The following is a 23,991-nucleotide window of genomic DNA, read 5'->3' on the forward strand; positions in this document are numbered from 1 at the left end:
GGAGGACTATGGCTATCACCGAGTTCCATGGTCGCAGCTTGTTTTTTCCCCGATCATATTTAAAGCTTTCTGACTTATGATAATTATTTTTCGTATTGCATGCCACAACTACAAATTTATTGAAAGGAAGTTCCACTTTCTACCATGGCAGTATTATGATCAGTTATTTATTTTCTCAATGTCGCTGATTTCAACAGTATGTCATTCTAAAGAGCTTACTCATGTGACGTGCATTGTGTGTTACTCATATACTCGTACTTTACGAAGTCAAGTGTGCGGGTGGAAACGGTGTACATCTGTCATGTTGGTATATAACTGCTGGCTAGTGAACTCGAGCGAGAACAACGTTCCATGCTCGTCGACGATTTAATTAAAACTACTACCGTAATGGCATGTGTAATTAAATAAAAAACTAATGATACTTTCACAGAACGTTTCTACCCTCGTGTTGATTTGAGATGGTCTGATCTACAGGAACAGCTGTTTATTGTCATCCGTCAAGTTTCTAATCCCAGGCTCCTCTCAATCATTACACAGCAAGGTGACATCCGATTTAACCACTATAATTTTCGAACTTCTGAGTTGTTGCATTGTATTTTGGTATTCTTGATGCGTTGAATCAACTAAACAAATCTTTGTTTACAGTGCGTGTGTTGTCAGGCATAGGTGATACGAAAATGAAAGAAACTAGTATGCTATGCTTTTATTCATTCCATAATGCCATAAGGGATTATTTTTGGGAGGTAACTCATCAAGACAAGGTACAGTTTTCCAGGTCGAAAAAGATGTAATAAGACCCATTTGTGGCGTTAACTGAGGAACATTCAGCAAGGGAAATTTGTCATTGCAAATATATCTCTTTTTCAAATCAAAAGCTCAGTTCAAGGAATCAGTACAAGAAATAAGAATAATCTTCACAAAGATTTAATATCTCTTTGCTGCAGAAAGGTGTCAGTTGTTCAGGTACACACATTTTCCATAACTTGACAGCAGCCATAAAAAGTTTAACACTAATAACGTTCAGTTTAAAAGGAGCCTAAGGGATTTATTGGTGACCAACTCCTTCTGTTCCACTGACAAATATCTAAGTAGAATAAACTGATGGGAGTGTGTTACTTACTTACTTTACTTTACATTACATGTATCGACCATACGCCTGCTCTATGAGCCTCTTCCACTTCTGCCTGTCTAATGCGCTGTTTGTCCAGTTGCTGTTGCTGTTCATCCCAGTTGTGTCCTCCCGAATGTTATCCAACCATCTGATTCTGGGTCTTCCTCTTCCTCTCGTTCCATCTATTGTTCTGCTGAATGCCATTCTAGGTAGTCTATTCTTTGTCATTCTTGCTATATGGCCTGTCCTAGTCAACCTTCTCCTCTTGAGCACTTCGAGGATGTTATGGTGTTTGTACTGCCCTCTTAATTCTTCATTTCTTCTTATTCTCGATTCCATGTTATTTTCGTCGTATACAGGTCCAAAAATTTTCCTTAGTACTTTTCATTCGAATGTCAACAGTTTTTCTTCATCTTTATTTTTAAATATTAATGTTTCACATCCATATAACATCACAGGTATAATGGTCGATAATTTTGAAGTTACTGCTAAGTGATCTTTTTCTTAGAATTTTGATGAAACTAAAAAGTGTCTTGTTTGCTTTTGATAAACGGGCATCTATTTCTATATCTGTCCTGTTCTTATTACTAAAAAGACTTCCTAGGTACTTGAGTGGGTTACTATTAATATCAAATAATGCGAGTATTAGTTCAACCTAAGTTGTGTGGAAATTCACCGCAGCAATGCGTTCATTTTAAATAAATATTGAAAAATTATTTTTCTATTTCATGACACATGGATACTGTAGCTTAAGAACTGACATATGCGCCTCAATGTATTCAACAGTAGTATGTTTTGTGACAAGCTATTTACTACCTTTTAAATGAAAATATGATTAAGATTTTTTGACTTATTCCACACCGATTCAGGACCATCTCAGCTGGTGTCTGTGGAAGGTACACAACATATTTGTTTTTCTTTGTAAATGTTTATTGTGTATTGGTGTATTCCGAAATTTTCTAAATCCTGGAGGCTCCCCTAAGTATATATCTATTGGAACGGAAAGTACTAAGTCTCCCAAAAGTCTTTCCATGATTACAAACATTCATAAAGCATAAAATATGACACGTAAAGAAATACTTTTTATCTTTAGCTGCATGTGAATGTTCAAGATTTTGTATACTCAAAAAGTCAGTATAAATTTGAAAACTTAATAAACCACGGAATAGTGTAGATAGAGAGGTAAAAATTGACACACATGCTTGGAATGACATGGGGTTTTATTAGAACCAAAAAAAACAAAGTTCACAAAATGTCCGCATGAGAGATCTCTTGCGCGCGTCATTTGGTGATGATCGTGTGCTCAGCCACCACTTTCGTCATGCTTGGCATCCCAGGTCCCCAGACCTCAGTCCGTGCAGTTATTGGCTTTGGGGTTACCTGAAGTCGGAAGTGTATCGTGATCGACCGACATCTCTAGGGATGCTGAAAGACAACATCCGGCGCCAATGCCTCACCGTAACTCCGGACATGCTTTACAGTGCTGTTCACAACATTATTCCTCGACTACAGCTATTGTTGAGGAATGATGGTGGACATATTGAGCATTTCCTGTAAAGAACATCATTTTTGCTTTGCCTTACTTTGTTATGCTAATTATCGCTATTCTGATCAGATGAAGCGCCATCTGTCGGACATTTTTTGAACGTTTGTATTTTTTTGGTTCTAATAAAACGCCATGTCATTCCAAGCATGTGTGTCAATTTGTACCTCTCTATCTACATTATTCCGTGATTTATTCAGTTTTCAAATTTATACTGACTTTTTGATCAGCAGGTACATAGTTACTGATACTTTGTTTGGAACAGAGCGCAGTGACGTAACAACAGCGGAATCGGACACCATTTGCAAGCATGTACTCAAACCAGGAGAAAACCCAATACGTCTTCTGGCATCACGAGACACAGCCACCAAAAGCAATACAGAAAAAATTCCACGCGGCATACCACAGACAGCCACCGGATGTTAAAAGCATGAAGATGTGGTATACGAAGTTTAAGGAAACAGGTAGCATCTGTGATTTCCCTAGAACAGACGGGCCTGGACACAATGAGCAGAATGTTCAGACAGTGAGAAACACCTTCGTGAGAAGTCCCAAGAAATCAGTCTGGAATTTTCTCTGTACTGTTTTTGGTTACTGTGTCTCATGATACCAGGGACAAATTAGACTTTCATCTGATTTGAGTACATGCTGTTTGCAAATGGTGTCCGATTCCGCTGCTGTTACGTCCCTAGGCCCTGTAACAAAATAACTATAAATATGTATATACACAAAAACTTAAATACGTTACATGCAATTCAAGATAAAAAGTATTTTTCTACGAATTGTATTATATGCTTTCTGAATTTTTGTAACGAGGGAATGACTTTTGGGACACCTGTTACAGCTAACAGGTCTGCGCTCTCTCGTTAGATCTCTCCACCAGTGAGCTCGTGGGAGACGCAATGCAGCAGTAACTGATCCAGTGTCCGTAGTGAACCTCACCAATGTCGAATTACGATAGGTACAAGTAATCGGGGATATATTACCATAAGGTTTCGGTTGCTGCAATTGATGACACAGCATTCACTTTGATGACAGCTGAGACTACACTTATTGATGCTGGAATTACTTTTGTACTTTTGCTGTGTTGTCATATAAACTACTCTTCCTTTAAATATTCATTTAAATGAACCCTTTTTGGAGGCTGATGTGGCATTTCTTTGAGCAATGCACAAACAGGTGGACTAAACTACTCCTGTTGGTGAAATAAAACTACAACATCTTCGTGTTTTACCTCATCAAGAGTTCTCCAGAGCACTTCGTCAGAAAATTCGTCGAAGGGGTCCAGGTTGAAGCGCAGCGTGCCGGCGAACAGCACGGGGTCCTGCGGGATGATGGAGAGGCGAGCTCGTAGGTCCCGCAGGCCGACCTTGGCTGTGTCCAGGCCGTCGATCATCAGCTCACCTTCCAGGAACGCCAGCCTGAAGAGCGCCGAGATCAGCGACGACTTCCCGGCCCCCGTGCGTCCCACAACGCCCACCTGCAAGGCATAAAGGGGTTTCTATGTGTGTGGCAGAGTGAGTGTTATGCTTCGCAAGAGTTCTTTATGTAATTAGACCACAATACAACACAGATAGCAGTCGCAAATAGTCGATTTTCATTGCTTCATATGCATCTCGAATCACGACGGGCCATCTTCAGAGCCTGGTTCAAATGAAACTATACAATACCTATGCATTAATGAAAAAAATATCCCAACACCAAGAAGGAGTTTTGCGAGATAAAAGAAAGTTGTTCGACGTATTTGTACATCTGAAACATGACGTCTATCCAGATTTTGTTCTAGACACGCAAGAGTGACGCTAGCTTTAAATACGTGCTGTAATGGTCGTGAGCTTTAGTTACCTTTGAGGCTGGACGTAATGGGTTGATTTAGCCAAGAACACCTGTAAGACGACGAAGACGCGATTGTCAACTACTCACTGAGTTTGAATAGGGTCGTGTAATAGGGCTACTAGAAGCTGGATGTCCCTTCCGCGATATTTCAGAAAGACTTGGTACGAATACAGTCACTGTATATGGCTGCTCGCAGTGATGGTCACGGGAAGGTACGGTCGCAGGAAGACTGGTCTCTGGACGGCCACATGGCACTGCCAAGAGGGAAGACCACCGTGTTCGGAGTATGGCTCTGGCGCATCGTGCTGCGTCTGCTGCAGCAATCTGAGCAGCTGTTGGGACCACAGTGGCACAACGAATTCTCACAAATCGGTTACTTCAAGCACAGATCCGAGCCAGACGCTCCGTAGCGTCCATTCCACTACCCCAAACCATCAGTGTTTGCGACTTCGGTGGTGTCAACGGAGAGCTTATTGGAGGGCGGATTGAAGGTCTGTTGTGTTTTCTGATGAGAGCTGGTTCTGCCTCGGTGCTAGTGATGGCCGTGTGTTGGTTAGAAGGATGCCAGGTGAGCGCCTGCAACCAGCCTGTCTGCAGCCTAGACACACTGGACCTACGGTTTTGGGTGCGATTTCGTATGACAGCAGGAGCAGTCTCGTTGTTATTCTGGTGCTGAAGTTCATTAACAGCTTTCCAGGGGGTGTTTTCAAACTGGATAATGCTCGCTCACACACTGCTGTTGTAACCCAACATGTTCTACAGAGAGTCGACATATTCTCTTGGCTCCTCGATCATCAGAGGAGCATGTACGGGACATCATCGGACGACAACTCCAGCATCACCCACAGCCGGAAATAACCGTCCCTGCGGTTCAAACTCGCGTCCGGCCATCCCAATTTAGGTTTTCCGTGATTTCCCTAAATCGCTTCAGGCAAATGTCGGGATGGTTTCTTTGAAAGGCCACGGCTGACTTCCTTCCCCATCCTCCCCTAATCTGATGGGACCGCTGACTTCGCTGTTTCATCCCCTCCCCCAAATCAACCAACCAACCGTCTCCGTGTTGACCGATCAAGTGAAGCAGGCATGGAACTACTTCTACCAAACTGACATATGGTACCGGTACGGCACAATGCATGCACCTTAGGATGCTTGCCCTCAACATTCTGGCGGTTACACTAGTTATTAAGGTGCCTGCATTCCAAATTTACAAAAGCTTTTCTCACATATACACTAATCTGTGATCCTGCAACGTTAATCGCTTAAATATCGAGAGAAATGTATTCCCGAAACTACGTCAGTTATTTCTTGGTGTTCGGGTTTTTTCTATCATTTTACGTAGCTCTTTGTGGCAAAAATTTTGCGGCATCATGTTCGTGCTTTTAAACTAGCTTGTAGTTCTATGTAAATGTTGTGCCACGACGGCTCTCCAAACCGCACCACTGACTTTTTGCATCAGTGTTCTTACCAACTGGTCTAAGTGGGCACGGCTTAGAGCCTGACCAAAAATATTAGTCCTTATAGTCTTCGAGTGCGTCTCTTCATCTTTCCAAATTGTACAGAGCTGCTTCTTCAAATTTATGGAGCTTGAAAATAAGACAGACATGGAGTAAAATTTAAGCATTGAAGCCAGCTGGCAGGTGTGCGTATAAAGCTCAGCTTTAAGACGATACCGAGGAAACGGGCTGTAGTTCGCATCTGTTGTATAGTTTTAATCTATAACATTGCTGTACACACTTCGTTTAAGAGTGAAAGATTCCTTCCGCATGACGAAATTTGCTTCAGTTACAACCAAAGTGATTCCATACTAAACAAGTACGGAAATGCAGCAGGCATGAAATGGTTTTAAGAGCGATTGCGACTAGCAGTTGAAGAAGAATGCAGAGAGTTCATAATGCATTTTACAGAAACGAAAAAGATTTTTTTATCACTGAGAGTAGCGTTAATTTATCACTAAATAATATGAAACTGTCACAGCTGTAAAAAAATCTAATTATAGATGAAGCACTTAATACACTTTTTACTTTTCTTGCTGTGGGTCAAACAGACTAATGACTTACCTTCTCACCGTGTTTAATCCGCAGATTCAAGTCTATTATAACAGGGTCGGTCTGTGGCCCGTATCTCATGTAGATGTGTCGGAACTCTATTTCCCCTTTTGATGGCCAGTCTTTGGGTGTTTTCTGTTCTGAAATAAAAATAACGGCCGGAGGTATTAGCAAAATGAACTAATAATAAAGTCTCTGTATCCAGAATGAGGTTTTCACTCTGCGGCGGAGTGTGCGCTGATATGAAACTTCCTGGCAGATCAAAACTGTGTGCCGAACCGAGACTCGAACTAGGGACCTTTTCCTTTCGCGGGAAAGTGCTCTACCATCTGCGTAACCCAAGCACGACTATCACCTCGTCCTCACAGCTTTACTTCTGTCCGTGCATCGTCTCCTATCTTCCAAACTTCACAGAAGCTGTCCTGCGAACCTTGCACAACTAGCACTACTGGAAGAAAGGATACTGCAGAGACATGGCTTGGCCACAACCTGGAGGATGTTTCCAAAATGAGATTTACACTCTGCACTCCTTTCATCCACGAGTGCTAGTTATGCTAGGTTCGCAGGAGAGCTTGTGTGAAGTTTGGAAGGTAGGAGACGAGGCACCGACAGAAGTAAAGCAGTGAGGACAGGGCGTTAGTCTTGCTTGGGTAGCTCAGATGGGTGGCCGAGTGGTTCTAGGTGCTTCAGTCCGGAACCGCGCGACTGCTACGGTCGCAGGTTCGAATCCTGCTTCGGGCATGGATGTGTGTGATGTCCTTAGGTTAGTTAGGTTTAAGTAGTTCTAAGTTCTAGGGGACTGATGACCTCACATGTTAAGTCCCATAGTGCTCAGAGCCATCTGAACCATTCGAATCCTGCCTCGGACATGAATGTGTGTGATGTCCTTATGTTAGTTAGATTTAAGTAGTTCTAAGCTCTAGGGGACTGATGACCTCAGATGTTAAGTCCCACAGTGCTCAGAGCAATTAAAAAAAAAGCCGACACGGTAGCTCAGAGTGTTCGGTCAGAGAGCTGGCTGGTCTCTGTAATAAAAAAAAAAAAAAAAAAAAGAAAAAGAAAAACTGGGTGAAAGGATCAACAACGAACTTCAACAGGTGTCATGTGACGTCCGCTACGACCAAATATAACGAACAAAAGGAAAAAAAAAGATGGTAGAGTACTTGCCCGCAAGGCAAAGGTCCCGAGTTCCAGTCTCGGTCCGGCACACAGTTTTGATCTGCCAAGAAGTTTCAAGTCTCTATATGTTGATCTTTTTAGAGACGATTGCGGGACTCGGCCGTTCGATACAGGATGTCAAATTAAACACCTTCCACCCCTCTAGCTTCCAATCTTATTTTATTTGGCAATCAGTTTCAGCGTTTTACTACGCTATCTTCTGGCCATCCGTGTCTGTTCTCAATCTGACATGGATGCACTTCCTCTCTCTGCTTTTTCCCATTTGCTTAGTCCATGCCATTGTGTTAAACATTCTTTCACATGAGGGGTTTTATATCATAACCACGGTCGATGGCTTGTGCAAAACTTTGTTTCCTTTTCCTTTTAGGATTAGTCTACTTGAAAAACAGGGGCTAGGTTTCCCATGTATGGTGGTAGACTAACGTACGAGAGACTGGGGGTTTTAAATGTCTGGTAATTTTGGTCACTGTCAATAAAAATGGGGTTCTACTTTACATTTATGTTTGCCTGTATATTAAAATACATCAACATAGTTTCCTGGTTATGACTCAGCACTGAGTCTCGGTCCGGCACACAGTTTTAACTGCCAGGAAGTTTCATATCAGCGCACACTCGGCTGCAGAGTGAAAATTTCATTCTTGAAACTAGTAAAGAAACCAGGCAAAAACAAAGGAGCTGGTATGTACCAGTCAGAATATTAGGACTACAAATCAGTGAATCTGGGAAAAAAAGACAAATTTCAAAACTAGATGTCATGGAGCTGGAAATATGAAAATAGTCATTTCTCCTTTCCTGATCAACTAATAAAGCGTGGTTGTGAACCATCTAACAAAGAACATGGTATGAAAATTGTTGGGATGAACAATCACAGCAGAAAACTTATAACATTGCGGGAAAACTTTCACATGCTAAGAGCCCTTGAAGTGAACAACAAAGTAATAAATGACTAAATCCATATAATAAACAAATCATTGATCATGTTAGCCATTAAAACAATAACAAACAAAGATGTAGAACATAGCTAGACTAAATAATAACTCAGTATCACCAAAGACACGCACACACACACAACAAATAAAAGATTGTCAAACTCTATGCAAACAGCACAACACACTCAGAAGACGAAGGAAAAAGACAGAGCGACAGATGGGAACACTACTGTAAACTACAACAAAGAGAAACATTGTGAACATTGAAAGTGAGATGTTAAATCGAACTGTGTTCGGAAAACGCCACACCTCGTGACTATCCGTAAAACATCTATGATCTGAGCACCTTCGGATGAGACAGACTGTGTGTGTGTGTGTGTGTGTGTGTGTGTGTGTGTGTGTGTGCGTGCGTGCGCGCGCTCGTTTAGGGACGTGGGTAGGTGACACCTTCAGGGAAAAACCTCCTTGCATTTGTTCGTGAAAATGTGACGGCGCTGCTCTGTAGACATGTGACTCCTTAGATGTACTTCTATCATCACCCCTAAGGCTGGTTGTCGCAGTCTTTCATTCCTATTGCTATTCTCTTCATTTCAGCATAACTGCTACATATGTCATCATCTACGATCTGCCTTTTATATCAATACTAGTGAACCTGTCGATACTTCACAATTGCTAAATATGTATGGGAATTGGATAGACATCCTAATCTCCTTCTCCCCTCTCTCGCTGTCAATCTCTTTTTCTTCCTCCTTGACCTTGAGTCTTGCTTATTGCTGCTGACAGCGAATCCTTGACTCGGGACTGAAGTCACATAAAATGAGTGGGAAAAATGGTTGGGTTTATTGGTATACAAGTTATGAGAGGCCTCTCTGGCTGCTGGTTCTATGAGGATAGTAGCTTTAATGACAAGATTTCGGTTGCTTTTAACCTGTAAATGGGTAGGATTACGAACTTTCGTACGATTCAGATTCCATCGTACTATTATAGGCTAATACTAAACCGTTAAGCCGTGAACACAACTTCCCTGTTTCCTGTTAAAACTGACTGTGAAGAAGAAACAAAACAGTACATAGCTGTTTACGTAATTTGTGTTTAAAATTACGAAAGAATATATATGGGAGAAAATTTTATATACTGGTTTAAATGCCTTGCTATTGTAGTTAAGCCGGCCCTTGTGGCCGAGCGGTTCTAGGCGCGTCTGGAACAGCGCGACCGCTACGTTCGCAGGTTCGAATCCTGCCTCGGGTATGGATATGTGTGATGTCCCTAGGTTGGTTAGCTTTAAGTAGTTTTAAGTTCTAGGGGACTGATGACCTCAGATGTTAAGTCCCATAGTGCTCAGAGCCATTTGAACCATTATTGTAGTTAGAACTGACTATGAGAAAACAAAACCGCACATTTTCTCAGCGCAGCATACCACCCCATTTTCCTTTTCTCAGTCAGTTTTAATAGAAAACATATACATAGTGACTTAACATATAGCCTATGTCCACCTGAATTTTATTAGAGTATCGTTAAAGAAATTCACGTAAATCAGGCAAGATCTTTTCGAGATTATTGTTGATAATGTTTCCTACAGAGGTTCCAGTATTTTGACCTTCCAGGGGGGGTTTCTGAAATTTAGACATATTAAATCGTTATTTCAACACTATTACATCCACGCTGGATCATGCTAAACGTAGTTTGTAAATAGACGTGGAAACTGCTAACCCTGATATACTGTACAATCAAATTTGCAACACTAAAGTAAATTTCGAACATGAAAATCAGCTGATACAGCGCATTTACATCGTAAATAAAATGTAAAATTAAATGCATCAGTTCTTAACTGCAAAAACAGGCACACTTGGTTTTATTTTATCGATCACATTGTCATCTACCACGAATGGTAAACGATGGTTGGAGTAATTCGTACGTGTTTTTTGGCGTAGTCAGAATACGCAATAGAAATAAGGGGGGGAGGGGGAGGAGTTCCCATTTGAAAATACAAAGTTGACCCCACCCACGCTGGAGGGGTGCTCAATAGGTGGTGGCCAGTCGTAGCACAGACACGTGTCCTCCACACAGGACATTTTTTTCGTGCGATTGGTGGTTTCCAAGATATTTAGTTGTCTCAAGTTAAAAAAAAGAAAAAAGATATCCTGTATGTACCATATACACCTAAAAAAATTGTAGCTGTGTCCAAGCAAACGTTCGTTAGAGTAGGCCTACGGTTTAAAAATTTGAAATAAATCGACCATGAACTTTTCTGGATGTTTCGTTAATAACCTTAACCAACAACTTCTGTTTGTATGGTAATATAGATAGATCTGTACCCCTCTGGTTCTTCTCTTGCATCATCCGTTCAACTAGAGTTCTCATCAACTACTCGTGTCGTAGTACAAGGTGGCCAAAACAGAACCGGGCCTGTGTGGCTTACACAGGCATGACCTTGTAAATGAAAAGGAGAAATACACATCATTAAAGTAAAAAAATAAATAAAATTTTAAAAAATGCTGACAACAGTATTTCGATGCATCAATCAGGTGCTGCCACATGTCTGCGTTTCTCCTGCATGCCCTGTCATTACGTCTGAGTGAGAGATAGAGAGAGAGAGAGTACCAAACGTATTTAGTGACCAGTTGCATTCAACGCAAAATGGAGCACACGATAAGACAGCGCATGTTCATTGTCTATTGTTATGTGAAGCACAGTTCGTGGATAACGTATACGGAAAAGAAGAGTTTAAGATTAGAATTGTTTTGGCAAAGCCTCCAGCAAAGTCTATTCTGCAAAACTTGGAGCCAAATTGTCACGAAACGGGCTCTTTAGCAAATAAAACCCGCAACGGTCCGAAAATCATTCGAACACTAGAAAACGTTGCTACCGTGTTGTTGTAAATACATTCTGGGCGAGTTTGATTTTGCCCACCCTGTATGTGCCCAACCATTCTGTTTCTTCAGTTCATTATGTACTCCATCCGGTACTTCTTGTAGTGGACTTGTTGCAAGAAGTCTTTACTCCTTATTCGATTAATCCACCTAACCTTCAACCCTCTCCTGTAACGCCGCTTTTCAGAGCTCCCTACAGTATTATTTATATCTTCCCCATTGTCCCTACTTCACTCCCATGGTGAATTGTGCACCAAATGTAGCGATTCATTGTTTTTTCTTTCTGCTCTAAGGCGTCATATCTTTGGACGCTAGGAGCTGTCTGTAAAAAGACCTTTTCTCTGGTGTGACCATTATCTTTTGTGGCTTTCTTGCACCTTACTTCTTTATCTACTCCATTTTCGAGAAGGTAGAAATGTTCCACCTCTTCAGTAGTCTCTCATCCAAGTATAACTCAAGCATATCCACGTGCTGCAATACACCAGTATCATTGTCTATAATATTATTTTTGTTCGAGTGCGTATTATAGTAATCAGCTAGTACGCATTCGATTGTATGTAGCTTCCAAATCCGAATCTGTTCTCTTTTGGCCAGTACTGCTATGTCATCAACGAACTGTATCTTTCCGATTTTCTCTTCCTTGCGAACCGCACCCATGAGCGTGTTCAGTAAAGTGCGTGATCATCAAACTGCGCCATGATCTTGGATTAAATACCTAGACTCTTCGCAGCGTCTCAAGGAATTAGGGCATGTAACACAATTGGTGTTCTGTCAGTATGGTGGGGACGTTAAGCTTGGCGACCCTTTAGTACTACTTGAGAAGAGTAGCACCAAGTTTCACCCTCTCCCTTCTACTGCCATCATACAGTGCAAGCGTTACACTACACTGTTCGCAAATCTGCTACAATCACCCATACTCTAAAGACACACTTAGGATGCAACTCTCACACACAGTGTAGAAGAAGGATATCGTGTGGCTGGCCGAGGTGGCCGAGCGGTTCTAGGCGCTACAGTCTGGAACCGCGCGATTGCTACGGTCGCAGGTTCGAATCCTGCCTCGGTCATGGGTGTATGTGATGTCCTTAGGTTAGTTAGGTTTTAGTAGTTGTAAGTTCTAGGGGACTGATGACCTCAGAAGTTAAGTCCCATAACGCTCAGAGCCATTTTTTGATATCGTGTGTGGTGGAAGAAAACACTTACTGGTTATTTTAGAAAGGGAAGCAGTATGTGCCTGTTCTGTTATTAAGTGTATTTATTCACCACAAAAATTACAATGATTGACACATTTCAGAGTGTGGTAGGAAGAGCTATAATTTTATAAAAAGCAACCGATGGAATAGTGTGTGGAATTGTTGATAGAGACCAAATCTGACACACAAGTCGACATGTTACAGAAGTATGTCAGATCGAGTTCGACTATCAGACAGTGCTACACGAGAATCAAGATACAGAAGTACCATGAAGAGGAAGAGTTCTGGGTGTACGAGCACGAGTGATGCACATGCGGACTGGGTGCAACCGGCGTTTACCGAGAACCCAACCAAATCAATCCGTCTAGCGTCTCAACAGTTTCAGCGACCACCAATCAGGTTGCTCAGGGTGCTACACAAGAGACTGAAGCTTCATGCTTGCTAGATGCAGCTGCTGCATGGCCTTCAACCTGATGACTGGCCAAAGCGCGAAGCAATTGCAGCTGAGATTCTGAGACGCATCGATGATGACCCAGAATATTTGAAACAGGTGGTGTTCATGATTAACCGGACACGCTGAAACAGTTTTCATTTCCCCAGGTCAAAGAACTGCAACCTGAAATCATGTGGCAGCAGTATGGTGTCCCTACTCACTGGGCCTCTATAGCTAGGAAGGCTTTGGACGACACATTTCCAGGTCACTGCATTGGCTCAGAAGTAACCAATTCCTGGCTCCCAAGGTCTCCAGACATATTCCCATTAAATATTTTCATTTTAGGCATTGTGAAGTATGTTGTTTACCAGAGGACGGTGCGAGACCTGCAGGATCTACGAGTTCGCATGAGAGCAGTAACTGCAGACGTTAATGAGGACATGCTAGAGTGGACATGGAAAGAAGCAGGATATGGCTTAAATACATTACATGCTGTTAAATGGCTACTAAAGCTCTTTACGTGCGTGTGAACATTATGCTGCAAACTGCACCTTTCTACCTAACCGCATTTCGTAAATATACATGATCAAAGTTATAACGATCGTTCTTGAATGCTCTATATTTTGGCAACAAAATGTATTCCTAATTAAAATGTTCTTTAATCAGCTGGTGTTGTTACAGCTGTCTCTTTAAAATAACACAAAAGTGACACTCGGGTTGTGCTGAATAAATACACTTAATCAGAGTCCAGATGGAAAATGTTCTTCTTTCTAAAATGTTTCAGAACTGCAGACACAAGTAAACAGAAAATGACTTTATTTATTAAGGAGGTTGAACCTACAACACAGAAACTCCCATATGACTTTTACTCCTTTCTTTCTGTATGTAGAAAACAGCTCCTACATCGATATGGTCTTTTAGTTCCCTCATTGCCTCATCAGTACACAAATAAAATGCCAGTCCTGACAGTGAGCAACTATGCTCTGCACTTATCCCGACTATGGCCACATGTGTGACTTTTCCAGTCAGCTTGCTACTGGCGTAGATTATATCGCACTGCCGAAGAAAATATATTTTATTCCTGTCCACATTATCAAAAGCTGTCTCTAAATCAGCTGCTAAGTAGCTTGATAATTAAATGAAATTACTGCTAAAAGAACATTTAGTCTAACAAAACTTGCATATAATACAAAGAAAAAGTGAATAAACAAGCAAGAATAAAACTTTCTGGAAAACTAATAAGGAGAATAAATCAATCCTGGTGACAGACATAACAAAACACAAATATTTCAAGAAAATAAAACAGATAGATTAGTATAAAAAAAGAAGGCGCTCTAAGAAAGCAATGTGAAAGCCCACCCTACTTATTTAATCAAATGTTTGAGTGGATCGAAAACAAGACTCCCTAAATAATTAAACAACAGATTTTTATTCATATTTTCATATCCAAAAGAAGGATGAGAAATCGACAAATGGGGGTTCCGGTATCAAATTACAGACCAGCGTAAGGTTTAGTTGTTTAGTTTTGCCAAAAAAAAAATATGTTTAGTTGTTTAGTTTTGCCAAAAAAAAAAAAAATTATACCATTTAGTTCTCCGTGAGGAACCAGGGTAATTAAGAAAAGATTAGTGATGTTAGGGGAAACTCTAGTATTTCACGAGAGCTGTTGCAATGAAGTGTCAAAACACAGCGTACTTTGAAATGTCTCTGTATTCACTCGATTTACTCTATATGCTCTTAACAGTAACAGAATACCGATCGGTATTTACATACGTTGTACGGTATTTCATAGTTTCTGAACAAAACTTGAAAATAAAAAAAAATAAAAGAACTGTCAAATTTTTGTGCAGTGATTTGTCTAAATGCAAAGAATAAAATTGAGAAAAATTTGACACGCCTTTGATAGCTCAATGTTTAACCCAGAATTTTAAAGAGCGCTAGAGGATATTTGTCTGGCAGAATCCTCTCGGAGATCTCATTACGTCACTCACGTAGGAGCATTTTGGCAGGTGCACAGTACATGATTTCAAGTGTCATTCAAAGGCATGTCACATGTTTCTCTGATCTGTTTCGTTTCTTACTTTTAGACAAATAATTTTCTGAAACATTATACCACTCTTTTTTATTTTGGCGAAATGTTTTTATCTTACTTTATCTGGAAATTCATAACAGGCTACAACGCTGGTTTTATGCTCTGAAATGTTACCCCTTTACATCAAATCTGACCAATATGTAAATAATTGAAAATTCTGAGCTAGCATGATAGCAGAAATTATCTCAATACATCCGTCTCCACTGAGACGCGTCTCAAAGCTCAACAGCAACACGCACTTACCTGTATAGCTGATATTTTTATTTAATAAATCTGCAATCTCTGCTTAAGGCAGGCTACTTCACCCTAGCTTTGAATACAGTTAAAATGAGTGGGATATGTTTCAAGGGCGTGGTTCTTAAGTGAAAACATGTGGAGGTACGAAACACGTGCAAAAACTGAATTAACTGAGGCAAGGGGAGGGGGGGGGGGAGGGATAATTCTCAAACTCTGGCTGTACTAACTCATAATATAATGATCATTACCTGGTTCCAGGACAACAACCTTCATGTACAAACACAATGCAGTGGGTCATTGGTCTTTATATTCCCATCTGCCGTTACAGACAACATAAAATCAGAGCGTATTATTATTAATTCCTGAAACTTTGTTTTACTGTTGGAAGAGCATTGAGATAATTTCTTTTAATTTTGACTGAATAAAAAATGAATATTGATTCCCACCTGTGCTAATGATGCGAAAAACGTGAACAAATGCCTAAGATTCCCGACATTAAATATGACACAAAAAGACATGATGGACAGAAATGTAATCCTCCCTGATCTGAGAAACAATATAATTTACAATCATGTTAATGCTGCACCAATGTGCAAAGCCAGCACAACCTCTCTATAATCCGGTACGAAGTAGCTTCAGTATGCACATTCTACTATCACAGAAATATGGGGTAAATCGGCTCATCCAGTCAGCACGGGAGGAGAGCAGACTACCTTTGTGTGTCGGCCACGAGACCACCTAAAACGAGTTCTGCCGTCTAGCTTTCCTGTTTGAAAGCTTCAGTCAAAGCTCGCACGATCTGTCAAGAAAAACCTTACTGTTTTCACACAGAGATACACTGCTGCAGCAGACAGATAGGTGACTACAGGTCTTTGAGGCAGACAGATATTATTGCGCTCATGAATAAACGGCATGACAGGTGTTTCGCACCAAAGTCTCTGTATATAGGCTCTTCACGTCAAAGCAGAGGCCTTTCATATGTTTCTTTCCTTATTTTCCCAAGTTTTCTGTGTATTGTTAATCACAATGTTCAAATTACTTCTCAAGCAACTGGGAGCTCTCTTCTGCTCTACTTTCAAACATTCCCTTCCATTCTTTGATAAACTATTCTTTATAAATATGGGACTACTGTTGAATTTACTTACACCTTTACACTCTTGTGAATGTTGATTTTCAATCTATACGACGACAACAAAGCATGCCAACACATAGATCGTCTTGTAGAGGTAGACTCAGCACCAACAAGTCAGCGTGTGAAGTTATTAGCGCTAGTAATCGCTTAAAGTGGGTTCCTTATGTCCTCCCTCGTCTCTTGTTGTGATGAGAACAGTTTTTGCAGAAGAATATCATTCAATTTGTCTGGAGTTTGTCAATAATAAGCTCTATTCTACCGTAGCTCTTTTTCTTCTGCCTAGCAGCAGAGTACAATGTCCATGATGTCCTCTATTATAACACCATGTAAGAACAAATGGAATCATGTGGATCGAACTTACTAGAAACTGCCTCTTTTATAATCTGAGTTCATTTACCTGAACAAAAACGTCTAACAGAAACAACATATTAATGCTGAACAGACAAGTGTCTTGGACGTTTACACAGTCTGTGCATCTACATGGTGGCGCACGATAAGTCACCTGATTTGTTTCGTGAATAACACATTTATTGTTGACAACATTTGTAATTTATTGATGTAGAAGTAAATAATACAGCTTGGAAATACAACCTTATGAATCATATGTTCAACATGACAGCCATTTTGGTTTGCAACTTCTTCAAGTCGCACACATGCATTTGTCACAACTCTCTGACACAAATCTTCTGGAATGACGCAGCATAACTCCACAATTGTGGGTATCCCTAAGCAGCACTACATTTTCGGGTTTTCTGTGGTGCACCTTCTCTTTAAGGAACCCCCAAAGGAAGAAATCACATGAGTTAATGTCCGGGCTGTGGGGCGGCGACATTCCTCCTCCTGCATAACGTTCTCGAAATCTGTTTGACTTTACCCTAAGGCCTAGTCTTCGCTTAGGAAATCAAGCACAACGTTGGCAATATGGGGGCGTGCTCCATCCTGCATCAACCATTGTGACTGCAATGGAAGACATGAGGCTATGAGTTGAGAAAAGAACTGGTTTTGCAGCATGTGTACATAGCGTTAACCGGTTACTGTAGCATCGAAGAAGAATGGACCGATGATTCCATGGCTTGACATGGAGACCCACATGCACACTTTCTCCCCATAGGTGTCTTTTGTGTGGATTAATCGCAGACGTACACGTGCTCAGAATCAAACGTTCTGTTTGTTCACAACACTGTTCACGTAAAAATAAGCTTTGTCAGAAAACCATGTGTTGTGTAGCACTGCCTCTTGGTCTTGCTTGATTGCCCACCCTGCAAACTGCAGTCTCCGCTCCTTATCTCTCGCAGTAAGCCTATGCGCCACAATCATCTTGTATGGATACAAGTGCAGGTCGGATTGAATAATTCCTCGTACAGATCGGCCTGAAATTCCCAAGTCGGCACTGGCTCTTGTTGATTTACTCGGACTATGAATCAAAGCCACTCGAACTGCTTCAATGTTTTGCGGCGAACACACAGTACGTGCATGTGGCCACCGACACTCCAAAACAGATGCAATCTGCGTATTGTCTGTGCGCTGGGAGCTCACCGTGTGCCGAAATGAGCACGCAACCTTCTCTGTGTCAATATAACGCTGTTCGTCACCGCGAACAGTAACACAATCTTTGTCTTTTGTGCGACGGGCAACCGTCCTTTGTCCACCATCGCGGCAAACTGAAATGGCGGACTCACAACGGTAGCGATTAGAGGGCCTGTATACAGACAGAGTGGCCATAGATGAAGTTGCCCGTGATTGGTCGATTAGCTTTGGCGCCATTTTTCTGCCAAACGTCTATCGCGCTTCCTATGTTCGCCGTGCTTTTGAGTTGAATTGAAGTTCAGAGGACTTTTGTAAACGATTAAAAGGTATTTGAATTATTGAGACACTTCTTATGCGTTGTGCATGCATGTTCGATTTAGTTGTTTATCGTTTTTAGTACGTAATTAGCGTCTGCGATCTTAAATACGAGTTGAAATAATGAAGCGTTTTGTGATGAAGTCGATAGGCGTACATGTTTGAAGTAAACACGTTAGTAATTGTACAGTATTGTTTTCGACATCTGTACTTCGTTCTGCAGACGTTCGTAAACGTATTGCCTGACTGTTGACGCAGGCAAGTTGTAAGCACGTTTTCCGCAGTCGTCGTGGTTGCTGAAGCATTATTCGTAGTAAATAATTGTAGGTACTCTTGAAGACAGATTTTAATAGGCCTACTTACTGTGGGGTAGAAGGGATACGGTAGTTTTCTTGTTATATTTGGTCGTTATTACAGTAACCTACATTTAAAATTACCTGGTTTTTGTAATCTTTTTCGTTTGTTATCTACGAGAGGTATTCAGTATATACAGGGTGAGTTACCTAACGCTACCGCTGGATATATTTCGTAAACCACATCAAATACTGACGAATCGATTCCAAAGACCGAACGTGAGGAGAGGGGCTAGTGTAATTGGTTAATACAAACCATACAAAAATGCACGGAAGTATGTTTTTTAACACAAACCTACGTTTTTTTAATGGAACCCCGTTAGTTTTGTTAGCACATCTGAACATATAAACAAATACGTAATCAGTGCCGTTTGTTGCATTGTAAAACGTTAAATACATCCGGAGATATTGTAACCTAAAGTTGACGCTTGAGTACCACTCCTCCGCTGTTCGATCGTGTGTATCGGAGAGCACCGAATTACGTAGGCATCCAAAGGGAACGGTGATGGACCTTAGGTACAGAAGAGACTAGAACAGCACATTACGTCCACATGCTAACACCTTTTTATTGGTCTTTTTCACTAACGCACATGTACATTACCATGAGGGGTGAGGTACATGTACACACGTGGTTTCCGTTTTCAATTACGGAGTGGAATAGAGTGTATCCCGACGTGTCAGGCCAATAGATGTTCAGTGTGGTGGCCATCATTTGCTGCACACAATTGCAATCTCTGGCGTAATGAATGTCGTACATGCCGCAGTACATCTAGTGTAATGTCGCCGCAGGCTGCCACAATACGTTGTTTCATATCCTCTGGGGTTGTAGGCACATCACGGTACAGCCTCCTTTAACGTACCCCACAGAAAGAAGTCCAGAGGTGTAAGATCAGGAGAACGGGCTGACCAATTTATGCGTCCTCCACGTCCTATGAAACGCCCGTCGAACGTGTACCTCACCACTCATGGTAATGTACATGTGCGTCAGTGAAAAAGACCAATAAAAAGGTGTTAGCATGTGGACGTAATGTGCTGTTCCAGTCTCTGCTGTACCTAAGGTCCATCACCGTTCCCTTTGGATGCCTACGTAATTCGGTGCTCTCCGATACACACGATCGAACAGCGGAGGAGTGGTACTCAAGCGTCAACTTTAGGTTACAATTTCTCCGGATGTAATTAACATTTTACAATGTAACAAACGGCACTTATTACGTATTTGTTTATATGTTCAGATGTGCTAACAAAACTAACGGGGTTCCATTAAAAAAACGTAGGTTTGTGTTAAAAACATACTTCCGTGCATTTTTGTATGGTTTGTATTAACCAATTACACTAGCCCCTCTAATCACGTTCGGTCTGTGGAATCGATTCGTCAGTATTTGATGTGGTTTACGAAATATATCCAGTGGTAATGTAAGGTGACTCACCCTGTATATAAAAGAAAGTCGTAAGCAGTTGTTTACTTGTGACATGCAAAAAGTTTGAAGACGTGACAAGCAGTACTAATACAGTTGTTTACTTGTGACATGCAAAAAGTTTGAAGACGTGACAAACAGTACTAATACGTCTCACACTTTTGGATGTCACAAGTAAACAACTGCTTACGACTTTCATTCATCTTTAGCGTTATGCACTTCCGATACAAAACAAATGCTATACACTATATTTTTTTTATTTGCGTTACTTTCATTGCAATATGTCTAGTAAACGAACTTTAAAGGAGATAAATGCAAGTAACAAATAATTTTTACAGCCACTGTATCAAATTTTCCTGTGATGTACGTAGTAGGTTACTATGAGTATATTATAGCTGTAAAGAAAGGCATTTAACGAATGATTTCGCCACATTGTCTTGTGCTTTTGATTCTGTGAGTGTGTACTCCACTACTGGCCATTCAAAAGTCCCGCCAGCAGTTTGGCAGAAGAATGGCCGCCGTATCGTCCGGTTGGCCACTCTCTCCCCATACAGGCTTTCTAGAAGCGATGAACTCACAACGACATCTGGCATTACTTCCATGAATTGCACGAATTTGAGCGCACATTTGAAAGCTATTGCCCCAGTAGTATACTTGTAGGGTCAAAATTCAATTGGGTGACTTATTGTGCACCACGTTGTACTATCCAAGAGTACTGCCTCAAGATTTACATATTTTCTAAACTGTTTTCCCACTTCTTCAACGGTTTCCATTTTTGTTACCAAGTATTAGCTCTCCATAGAGCAACACCTTTAGAATGTTCCTGTAGGCTCTATCTATTTAAAGCTGTCAGAATATTAAGTATATTGAGTTCTGACAAAATATTCTAAAAAGATGAGGCAGTACAGTTTTAACAAAGTGCATCTTTATGTTGAATGCTTATTGGCACCTCCGAAAATATGGTGCCCATTGCAATTAAAAAAACAGGCAGTCGCTCTGAGTAGCAGTTAACACAAAAGCTAGGCTGTAGAATAGTAGGACACAGATATAATACCTGGAGGCGTCTCAAGCAGTGGTTCCTCTTCCAAGCCAAGGTACTCCATGACTCGCTCCACAGACATCATCTGGTTGGCCACTTCTGCCGACTGCCGCATACCGAATTGTATCATGCCTGTAAGGCTCATGGCTTGCGTTATTGCGAGTCCAACTTGCCCACTAAACAGATCTGTAAGTGTTTCATATAAATATATTCCTTTTGTTATTGTGATTACTTATACATAAGTTACTGCAGTTAGAAATATCTGATAATTCTGCAATCGTAAGCTGAATGCAGAAACAAAGGGGCGCTGGCAAGGGGGCTATAGCATCCATAGCCCCCCCCCCCTTGCCACCTCCCCTTTGTTTCTGCATTCAGCTTACGATTGCGGGGCTATAGCCCCCCTCCCCCCCCCCCCCCCCAATGGAGTATCATATTACACTGGATAAAATGACTTAAGAAATCAGCGAATATATTACTCCAACAGATTCAATCATTTTTTAAATAATTATGTAGCAATATAAATTGCAACGTATTTCAAACACATTTTAACAAAAGAATAAGAGCAGCAAATAGCTTACTATCTAAACCAATAAATATCATTTAACTTAAAATGGGCGTCTTATTATTTATTAATACACATTTTTTACCCTAAACTTCAAAACAGTTACCAAAAACTTCTTTAAGCAAAACCAAATTTTACTAATTTGTCGGCGGAGGACCCCAACTCTCCTTTTGTTAAGCGGGGCGTCTTATTATTTATTAATACACATTTTTTACCCTAAACTTCAAAACAGTTACCAAAAACTTCTTTAAGCAAAACCAAATTTTACCAATTTGTCGGCGGAGGACCCCAACTCTCCTTTTGTTAAGCGGGGCGTCTTATTATTTATTAATACACATTTTTTACCCTAAACTTCAAAACAGTTACCAAAAACTTCTTTAAGCAAAACCAAATTTTACTAATTTGTCGGCGGAGGACCCCAACTCTCCTTTTGTTAAGCGATATTCCATTCCCCCAAATCCTCTCCTCCCCCCCCCCCCCCCCCCCCGACCGGCTTCTAGAATCGCTCCTGATTATGAATGGTTTCGCTTTCATTGGTGACCATTCTTGGTGAAATGTTAGCATTAAATGTCAATTTCAGCTGTCCGCTGTGGATAAAAATAACAAATCTCTGAAGAGTGTACTACTGTTGATGAGAAATGAGAGAACTTCTCCTTCAGAAAAGCAGCAAATGAGTCGTCAAGTTTAACATTCCCTTTCTGCAGATAGTTCAGCTTGCCGGTGTGCGTTCAACCTGTGAACAGGTGCAATGGCTCTTCCTCCCCCCACTCCCCCTCCACCAATGACCACCACTCTCTTGAAGCATCCACCTTGCGATTGAATATATTTACGTAGTTATGCATCTCCGAAGTTATGGTACCTAATAGAGTACTTTAGTTTGGCAATGGTAAGTATTATATATGTAGTTTTATTTGGGTGTGGCTATGAGTGAAGTGCTTTTGGGAAATCAAAAAATATGCCCAGTCCGAATTGCCTTGGTTCACGGATTTCAGGATGTCATGCGAGAAAGCATGAGTTGGGTTTCGTATGACCAATGTTTTGGAATACACACTGACTGCCTAGGGTCATATACTTATTTCAATCTCTTAGTTAAAATTATATTAGAACAGACATGGCTGGTATTTTATATGTGTCATTTGAACTATTCAAACATTTTCGTGTGATACCACTCTACATAAAATGGTGTGCCTGTCATCTGTTGCATGAAAAACATGTACCCTACAAGCCACATATTTTGAGCTGCCTCTCTTTAAACTTTTTCCATATATAGGCTGAGTAATGTGTGGCTCTCGAACAAGTTAAACGCATCAAAAAAGAGTACTACTGAAATATGAATGTGTCTTGTTACAAGCTAAATTTATTTTGAATAAATCGAGATCAAAGTGCATTCCATTATTTAATTTTTTATTGTTCCCATTGTTCAGAAAAAGATGAGGGATTCGTAAATTTGAATTCTGAATATGTGTTATTCTGCGTTTCTTGCACTGTAGTCGTCTTTTTGCGGTTATCAGGTGCCTCCTTAGTAATGTAGAAAACCATACATACGCAAACTATCACACACACTGTTTGTGAAACACCACAAAAATACATACATACCGGTAAATATTGCAGATGGCAATGAGAATAAATTCTCGAAACTCGTCTTGCTCAGCACGAAAAAATACGTAATTGGCGCTGTGTTTAAGCCGAAAACTTTTGAGTTAGCGAACGTGTCAAGTAGCGCTACATGCGGCCAAACGACGAGACACGCTAAATATGGTTCGACAAAGATGTCATGACGATCGAAACAATCTCGAAGCTACGCATGTGCAGTAGAGACAGGTTGGAAATGATTGTCATTGATCATGGTATCTTTATTCGAACTCATCTAGTTACTCCCATTAGCCACCGCGCCGAGTTGGCCCTGGCAGCGGCAGTAGATATGACACTAATTGTTCCAACTTTGACCCAATTACCGGTTCAGATCCACTGACTAGAACGCCATGGTGTCAAGAAATTTACGACGTAACGTTTGTAAACACTACTCGACGGCCAACGGCAATCACATCAGTTTTTTCTCTACGAACACTTTTTTATAAAGCGCGAATCGCGGGAAAATTATAAAAATGTTAACGCAAAATCGAATGCGAATTAACATTGTGGACATAGGGAATTTGACAAGACCCATAAAAACGTTAATTCTG

General features: G+C 40.9%; 1 protein-coding gene across 1 annotated transcript in view; it reads right to left on the minus strand.

Moving 5' to 3' along the window:
• LOC124776230 (ATP-binding cassette sub-family C member 4-like) overlaps positions 1-23,991 on the minus strand; it is a 170,146-nt gene that overhangs the window by 21,470 nt on the left and 124,685 nt on the right. The window contains exons 19-21 of the mRNA XM_047251089.1: positions 21,262-21,432; positions 6,548-6,675; positions 3,889-4,134 (exon numbers count right to left, since the gene is read on the minus strand). Coding sequence (XP_047107045.1) covers positions 3,889-4,134; positions 6,548-6,675; positions 21,262-21,432 — 545 coding nt within the window. The remainder of the gene's footprint in view (positions 1-3,888; positions 4,135-6,547; positions 6,676-21,261; positions 21,433-23,991) is intronic.

This window comes from Schistocerca piceifrons, chromosome 2 (genome assembly GCF_021461385.2).
Source record: "Schistocerca piceifrons isolate TAMUIC-IGC-003096 chromosome 2, iqSchPice1.1, whole genome shotgun sequence".
Taxonomy (NCBI): domain Eukaryota; kingdom Metazoa; phylum Arthropoda; class Insecta; order Orthoptera; family Acrididae; genus Schistocerca; species Schistocerca piceifrons.